General features: G+C 34.2%; 1 protein-coding gene across 2 annotated transcripts; it reads left to right on the top strand.

Annotated features, from left to right (window-relative positions):
* Nucleotides 1-375: 375 nt before the first annotated feature.
* On the top strand, nucleotides 376-7631 carry LOC145603431 (monodehydroascorbate reductase 4, peroxisomal-like). Of its 2 annotated transcripts, none has more exons than XM_081659338.1 (7): nucleotides 376-642; nucleotides 2366-2417; nucleotides 3349-3429; nucleotides 5047-5165; nucleotides 5490-5709; nucleotides 6532-6650; nucleotides 6783-7631. In XM_081659338.1, the coding sequence occupies exons 1-7, from the start codon at nucleotides 523-525 to the stop codon at nucleotides 7512-7514; spliced, it is 1443 nt and encodes a 480-aa protein (XP_081515464.1). In that variant the 5' UTR covers nucleotides 376-522; the 3' UTR covers nucleotides 7515-7631. The 2 variants fall into 2 exon arrangements, with proteins under 2 accessions (XP_081515464.1, XP_081515465.1); XM_081659339.1 differs by having other exon boundaries at nucleotides 627-642; nucleotides 5022-5165.
* The last annotated feature ends 1058 nt before the right edge of the window (nucleotides 7632-8689 follow it).

The following is an 8689-nucleotide window of genomic DNA, read 5'->3' as shown; positions in this document are numbered from 1 at the left end:
AACTAGTAATACTTATACAAGTAACCCAAAATACAAGTAACGCATACAAGTAATCCCTGACAAAACCAGTAACACCCATACAAGTAACCCTAGAATACAAATAGCACCTACAAATAACCCCCGACAAAACCTGTAACACCATACAAGTAACCCCAGTCGCACCATGTGGCCAGCCGCATACAAAAATTTGATATAAGTCAGTATAAATGAATAGTGCAAAAAATAGAAATGAAGCAAGTATTTAAAAACGGAGGGGGTAAATCTTATTAAAACATGGAGGGAGTACACCGTATTAGAGGCAGAAAATTTATCTCACGAGCTGACGATAAGAATGAAAAAAAACCAGGGCTACAAGAAAACGTGTGAGATCGATTGCTTCGTAGTCTGATGAGTCTCTATCTTCCCATCCACGGCACGGATTAAAAATATATGATCTCTATTTGCTGTTCGTCTAACAAAAAACACAACCAAGAAATGAAATTGTGGCTCTCCCAAAAATAGGAGAGATATTTCAAATTTAAGATGGGCCGAGCGTTTGTATACGTTATACTGGGTGGTGGAGTTGCTGCTGGTTATGCAGCTCTCGAATTCACCAAAAAAGGGGTTTCTCCTGGTGAACTCTGCATCATTTCTGAAGAATCGGTACTTTCTTTTTGTATTATTTGATCATTTTTTTTTTGTTGTTGTTGCAAAGAAGGAAGATACCCTTTTAGTTTAATGCTCCAAATTCATTATAGTCCACTTTAAATTCTTATTAAATGATTTCTGGTGTGAATTCCTTGATTGAATTTATGGGTACAATTTTTCTTTGAACTGTACTGTTTGATTAATTATTGGATTAGGATTTTTAAGCGTGTTTTTATGTTGTTAGTTTGTTTGTTTGGGTTGAGTGAATGAATGTATATTGGAATTTTGATGAATAGAGTTATGTTTGGATTGAATTCCTGTCAGTTTAGGGGGTAAATAATGGCATTTCCTCCATTTTCCGATTAGTTTTTGGGTAGAACTGACATCGACTTTTGTAAGTGAGTTCAAAATAGTTGATGAAACAATGAATATGAATAATGATGAGGATATTGTGATGGGAAATCAAGCAAGTTTGTGTAAGTGCTAACCAGAGATGGAATATTTAGGCCTTATATTATGAAGGGTCAAATGGGTTCTTTATGTTCAGTTAGGTTGAGCTGAGATATATCTGAATCCGGTTACCATCTCTTTCGTAAACTATGGTTTCATGAAAAATCTTGTACGAAGGTGGTAAAGAACATAACAATTCTACTGCCAAATAGTATATATAAAGTATCACCTGGGTTTTTAAAAGATAAATCTCGTCCATAAAAATCAGAAAAAAAATTTAAAAAATAAATAAATAGATACGGAGTACTTGTTAACTCACTTGAAAGCTTAAGCAAAGTTCATAATTCATGTATTCTACTCTCGATTCTTGAGAAGTAGATACTTGGTGACATTCTTTATTGCAGCTTCTCTCAACCCCCCATTGAAAGACAATATATGTTGAGATGGAAATATTATCAAGGAATTAACTACCACAAACCTGAAGACTTTAACTAGTTGATCGAGAGTCATTTACTACTTTAATTAAGAGAATACGACAAGAGAATGAGCAATCACAATGGAATTTTTTATCAACACTCAAATTTCCTCTTTCAGATGGAATAATTTACTCTCAGATGCGTGCTGTTCATCTCTAATATTTAACCAATAAATGTAGTGTGATCAATCTTCATGGACTCATACTACTGGAATTAACTGTGTCACCACTACTCTGCCTAGTTCTCAAAGTATGACATGATCAGGTTTAATTTCCTGGAAACTTAGCATGGTTTTGCCAGTGGACTCCCATCCATGCCTAATTGCACAGCTCCTCCAGTACTTAAAAATGCTTGGAAATTGGTGAAATATAAAAAAAATTTACAGAGAAAACTTAGCCCCCTTTTTTTTTCTTCTTTTTTCTAAAATTCTTCCATAGCGGCCAAGTAAAACCCTATTTTTAGCAGTTGAGCTCAAAATTCAAAGTTGTTAGATGTTGGTGCCAACTCTTCAGATTGAGTAAACACTTGACAGAAAATTTTATCTATACATATGAGGAGTGCAACACAAAAGATTAGCAAATTCAACCAATGGGTTTTATTGCATTTTCTGTTCATTTCAGCAACCTTCTAAGTTTGTAAGGTAGATAGTGGTGTAGTACTCTTTTTGGACAGAACATCCTAAAAGTGTATTTTGACTGATATTCTATCACTATTCTATTTTTTTGTTGATGATTTTATTTAATCAATGGTAAAACAAGAAATCTGATTTTGTTTGATGTTCAATATCAAGAAGCTTCATTTATTCTTTCCAGGTTGCTCCATATGAAAGACCTGCATTAAGCAAAGGATTTTTGCTTCCTGAAGGTAGGCTTTCTGTTTTTCATAGTACACCAGTAATTATTGTATCATCTCATCTTTGTTACTAAACTTTTTAAGAAGTAAGCAGAGTTTTGCATTTGGTTTGGATGATATTAAAGGCTCTATGCAGTCTTATTTTCTCAGTCCTTCAAAGTTCGCTATGCATCTTACTGAGTGAGACCTTACATGCATGGGGCTCCCAATTAAATCATATGTCTAGGTTGATCTAGTAGTAGTGACAAATTTTGTTTATGCATTTGAAACTTAAAAAAATATGTCTGAAAATACTGTTTGATTTGACTGTTATATCTCTTAATCATGTGTTGTTTGCATGACATGAGGGAGTATACATATTTTTGAATAAACTCAATATGGGCTTCCTCAAATGTTTAAGTTAATAGCTCAACTAGATTTTTAAAGAATTATGTTGTATGCTATAAAAGTTAAAAAGAAGATTTCATTGAGGAAATGTACTTCCTCCATTTCAAAATAATTGCAGCACTCTAAAGAAAATTTTATGAAGTAAAATGTTACTGATTTATTTTCATTGTATTAGTGATATAAACTTTTTATGTCTAATACTAATAGATTATTATAGATATATATTGTCAAAAATTTTCATTGGCATGCATGCTGGTCAAAGTATTTGAATTATTTTTTGAAACAGATTAAGCATATGTTTATTGGGTACAGGGGTTTATTTTCTCAAATCAGGATAAAATTTTGTTTTCTTTGCTAGGATTAGTTGTACCTGATTCCTCAATGAAGCAAATGCAGCCTAAACATTAATGTCAAAATATTTAAATTATATTTGCAGATTTTAAGAGGATGCATATTTCCTGTAGCCTCTACTTTTGTCTAATCTCTGAAGCTTTTCATGATTTCTGTTTGCTACCATGATATTTGATATTGGCTTTTCTAAAATTCATGCTTATAGCTCCTGCACGGCTTCCATCATTTCATACATGTGTTGGTTTGAATGAGGAAAGGCTAACGACAAAATGGTACAATGAACATGGTATTGACACTTTCAGCCTCAAATTTTATTGACCTTTTTAAGTTATTTGGCATATGTGCTGTTTATGATCAGTTTAATGTTATTCGTCATGGTTAGAGGAATATGTTACCCTTACATACTGTGGCAATTCGACTTTGATTATATATGAAATAAATTTACTTCAAAGTTGTATCTTTTATTAATGAAATTGGAATATTTTATTTTGATAACTTTGACAAGCTCATATATGGTAAAAAAACAAAAGGGGGGGGGGGATTTAAGGGGAATGATGTCATTTTTTACAGAAGGTTGCTAATTTAATTTGGGGATGAAGCTATAATTTGCTCACACTGCTTAATAACCAGTGCTTAATTGATTTTTTAAAAACACGTGTAGCACCTTGAAAGAACCAACAGTAATAGGTTTGTGAATTATTAATGCGGAGTGCTAGTCGACTTTCACGATTGTGTTTTTTTTTTTTTTTTAAGCTTCACGATTGTTATTTAGTTATAATTAAGATTGCACAAAAAAGAATGGATGGAGTGCAATTGTGACTTTTGTTACTGAATGTTCATTCTTGATATATTAGCTCTAAAGTTCTTAGCTCAGCAGTTCTGACTAGATTGAAGGTACAAGAAGAAACTTGATTACACCTTTGAACAGCCTATATATTCTACACATATCAATTGCCAAGTGAATGCGTAATTCTAGGAAAGGTGGAAGTCACTTTAGTTTGGTTACTAATTTAAGGGAGTGTAAGGTCAGATTACTTTGGATTAGGCTTCAGATAAGATATTTTGATTAGCTATTATGGGTACCTAGGAGAATTTATACTTACTTATTCTCTCTCTCTCTCTCTCTCTCTCTCTCTCTCTCTATCTTTATTTATTTATTTATTATTATTATTATTATTATTTAAGTTTTTTATTATTTTTTTTAATTACTTTTATTTTTATTTTTATTTTATTTTATCTTATTTTATTATTTTTGTGCTGGTCGTATAATGGTAGAATCATCAAAATTTCAAAAATTGGGATGTATGCTGACTTGAAACATTTTATAGTTTGATGATGCAGTAATAACTCAACAAGATGATTGTATAGCTGTATCACATTCAGCAACTTAAGCTTCCCCTCTTATGATACTCATGTAGGCATGTTACATATTTAGGCCTTGGAATATGGAGAGCATAGTCTAAGAAGCATATGTTTTTCCTAAAGCTGTTTTACTATAGAAATTATATCATTGGGGCAGCCATTTAATATTTATCAAGATGTTTGTAGTATATAAACTGCATACATTAATAATACTCATCTAATAAATGTAAAAGAAATAACATATATACATGGAATGATGACACCATTAGTATGTGGTCACAATTAGCTGTCTAATAGATAACAATTATCTGCATCAATTAGTAATTTACCCATACTCGGGCTCTGCATTTTTGATGTGTCATATAATGATCATGTGTATGTTCACTTGAGGATTTGTCTTGAATTACTTTGTTATTTCTGCTGGAGTGTTGGTTATTTAAGATCAAAAGTTTGTGCATGTAAAACAACGCACCTTTGTTGTGTAGCAAGTTGAGGCATAAGTGATGTTGCTTACAGATAACAATTTGGATGCTGAATCCAGGCATTGAACTTGTTCTTGGAACTCGAGTTAAGTCTGTTGATGTGAAGCGAAAAACACTGTTAACAGCAACTGGGGAGACTATAAGTTACAAGATTCTTGTCGTAGCTACTGGCGCTCGGGTATTGAAGCTCATTCTTCTTGGTTTAGTGCATTGCATTTCTCCCTAGTACAAATGATGCCTATTTTTCCCTGCCTTTATTTATTCAATCATAGTTCCACCACTCCACTAATTTCATTACGTTGGAAATTGACAAACAATAATTTACCAAATAACATAAAAGGGGCTTGACTTTTGTAAAAGCATGAGCTTGAATCACCAAAAAGCTTTAAGGTTCACTGTTTCAAGCTGGTTGAATGGCATCTATATAGTTAAAGTGAAAGTAAGTGTATTTCCTGAAACAATCAAGTGCATGGGCTCAATTATATTTCTGTACAACTTTTAGGCTTTGAAGCTTGAAGAATTTGGGGTGAATGTATTGGAAGCTGAAAACGTGTGTTATTTGCGTGATCTTGCTGATGCGAGTAAGCTTGTTAATGTGATGCAATCTTGTGTTGGTGGAAATGCTGTTGTAATCGGCGGTGGCTATATAGGAATGGAATGTGCTGCATCTCTGGTCATTAACAAGATCAACGTAACCATGGTGTTTCCTGAGGACCACTGCAGTAAGTATAGTTGCATAACTACTTCTTAAGATAATCATAGTCAATATAGTAATAAACCTTATTGATTTGGAATTATGGCTCCAAAGACACTGAATTATCTGTGGAGAATATTGGTGTCTACATTAAGATTCGCATCAATGCTTGCATTTCAGCAAAAATTTAGACTGAATTTTAGTGCTTGATATTGTAAATTATTAATCGTTTGGATTCTTATCAAAACAATGCCGTATCAAAATCTGCCAACAAAAGAGAAAAATATTGGCTTGTTCTGCTGCTTTGAATTGAATTAATGTTGAAATAATATAACTTACAAGCATCTACAAAACTTTGATACATTGACTTAGTATAGCTGACCATAAAACTGCTGAAACTAAACCTAGTCGAGGCTTTTTAAAATTTATGTGAGCTCTATGATCTTGAGAATGCATAAAGCTTTAGATTTTTCATTGCAATATTGTATTAGCTGTGCCCTTTTCAATAAAAGCAGATCTAAGTCTAAAACATGTCTATGCCAAAATTGTGTCAAGAAATCCATAATCATCATATCGTGATTCTTGATGTAAAAAAGGGTTTATAAAATACTAAAGACGAGGAAATGGAAATTTTGGCATTGATACAGCTAATCTTTGTTCTTGAGTACTGCCAAAACCTATATGATCAGCTTGATTGGGAGTTGAATTTCTGGAAAAATATTGGCGATCTGGTTCCTTGCTTGCTTCTTATCATTAGTATGACGGTTTACAATTTCTTGTTCCCATTTTATTGTCTGACCAAAGTTTAATCATCTGGGAATTTAATGCAATGTAAATTACATTTTTCCAGTGCCACGCTTGTTCACAACCAAGATCGCAGATTATTATGAGGACTATTACAAGGGCAAAGGTGTCAAATTTGTGAAAGGGACAGTCTTGACATCTTTTGAGTTTGATTCCAGTGGAAAGGTAAACATTAGGGGTTCACATATTTGTTAACCTGTGCGCACCATTTTGTGTTACAGACTTCAGATCTCATGATTTATTAGTCACTAGAAAGCTTCTGAATTTGTTTGTTATCACATTTTATATAATATACAGGTTACAGCTGTCAATCTCAAGGATGGTACTCGTGTACCTGCTGACTTGGTTGTCGTGGGAATTGGAATCCGCCCAAATACTAGTTTGTTTGAAGGCCAACTCTCTATAGAGAAGGGTGGTATCAAGGTCAACGGGAAAATGCAAGCTAGCAACAACTCAGTTTATGCAGTTGGAGATGTGGCGGCATTCCCAGTGAAATTGTTTGGTGAAATTCGTCGCCTTGAACATGTAGATTCTGCAAGGAGGACAGCTAGACACGCAGTCAATGCAATAATGGAACCTGAGAAAACTGATGACTTTGACTATCTTCCATTCTTTTATTCTAGAGTCTTTGGTCTATCTTGGCAGTTCTATGGGGATAATGCAGGAGAGATAGTTCATTTCGGTGATTATTCAGGGAAGAGCTTTGGAGCCTATTGGGTAAAAGATGGCCTGCTTGTTGGGTCTTTCCTTGAAGGTGGAAACAAACAAGAATATGAGGCCCTGGCCAAGGCCACCAGGCTTAAACCTTCAGTTGAAAACTTAGCTGACCTTGAAAACAAAGGTTTGAGCTTCTCTGTTGAAATTTGCCAGAAGTCGCCACCACCACCACCAATTGTTGGTGTTAAAAATTCCACTGATATAGTCCAAAAACCACCACTACATGTTTGGCATGCAACTGCTGGGGTTATATTTGCGGCGTCAGTGGCTGGCTTTGCTTACTGGTATGGCAGAAGGCGTAGGAGGTGGTGAAAAAATCATTCATATAATTATTCTCATTATTATTTTTTAGTAAGGCTCTTCAATCACACTTGTGCTGTAACACCGTTGATTACTGGATGAAGACACTTCATATTTGGTTTTTGAAGATCAATTTGTCTTGACCAATGATTTGTAGTGTATCTTCAATAGTTATACGTAGTTTGAGTACATATTTATTAAAATACTAGTGGAAAAATCCCGAGTGATGTAGTTTCTTAGGGGGGTTACACATATGAGAATTTTTAAATATTGCAGTTCAAATTGGAGCTGTGGCATAATCGATCAGATGAAAAACTGAAGCATAAGTGTATATATGCCTCTACTTTTGCCATTGATTTGCAGTAAACACACTTCGATTTCTTATGAAAAGGCCTTAATAAATATGCTCCTAACTTTTTGTTTCTTAGTGAAACTAAAGTTTTTGTTTCAGTAGTTTCTAGTCTACTAGGTTATTCTACTTTTGTTTCGGGGGTCAACTATATAGGGACGACTAGTGGAGATTTAGTTGTTTTTGGGTTTGGTTCGGATAATATTTCTTGCGTTTTTTGCTCTTTAAATGTTGAGGGAGCCCCGATTTCTCAAAATGAGAAACAAAAAATTGTTTCTCAAGGGGTAATTAAGTAATCACAACTAATTAATGAAGGACAAATATGTAATTTGCTTTGTACTTGAGTTAACTTCATGAAACTCTAGTTAACTTACATCACTCACACCATCAATAATCATCCTTCCTCCTTTCTCTTTCCTCCTCCATTGAAGCTCACATCAAAGGGCCAACACCATAGAAGATAGTGACATTGAACTTTGAAGATGACCCCATCCGGCGCTGATATAAACGAAAAACCCTAGAAAAAAGGGTGAAATTAAGGGCATAGTCAACCCCAAAGAGTAAGGGTGACCATGTCCTCCATTGAAGCTAAGCTTTAAACTTGATTTCATCCGTACTACGTTTCTGAAAATCTCTTCATTACTAAATTTCTGAACTTTCCTTCTCATTTAAAACACCAAAATCGGAGCTCGGCGCTTTAACATCAGATGTCGAAGCTGCTCGTACTTCGATCTGCTCGTATCTCGACCTCATCTGTCTCCCCACTACGAAATTTGACCAAAAACATTAACACTTTGTTTTTATGCCATTGACGTTGTTCAATGTTGCAATAGTAGAC

Source organism: Chenopodium album, chromosome 22 (assembly GCF_948465745.1).
Source record: "Chenopodium album chromosome 22, dcCheAlbu1.1, whole genome shotgun sequence".
NCBI lineage: Eukaryota > Viridiplantae > Streptophyta > Magnoliopsida > Caryophyllales > Amaranthaceae > Chenopodium > Chenopodium album.
Note: the sequence above shows the minus strand (reverse complement) of the source record. Positions and strands in the feature narration are given on the sequence as shown.

What these genes read in the sequence shown, in the direction of transcription:
- LOC145603431 (XM_081659338.1), top strand. Translation starts at nt 523, where the DNA reads ATGGGCCGAGCGTTTGTATACGTTATACTGGGTGGTGGAGTTGCTGCT. An exon ending in TCGTAGCTACTGGCGCTCGG is followed by an intron (nt 5,166 to 5,489) that starts GTATTGAAGCTC and finishes TACAACTTTTAG; the next exon opens with GCTTTGAAGCTTGAAGAATT. An exon ending in AGTTTGATTCCAGTGGAAAG is followed by an intron (nt 6,651 to 6,782) that starts GTAAACATTAGG and finishes TATAATATACAG; the next exon opens with GTTACAGCTGTCAATCTCAA.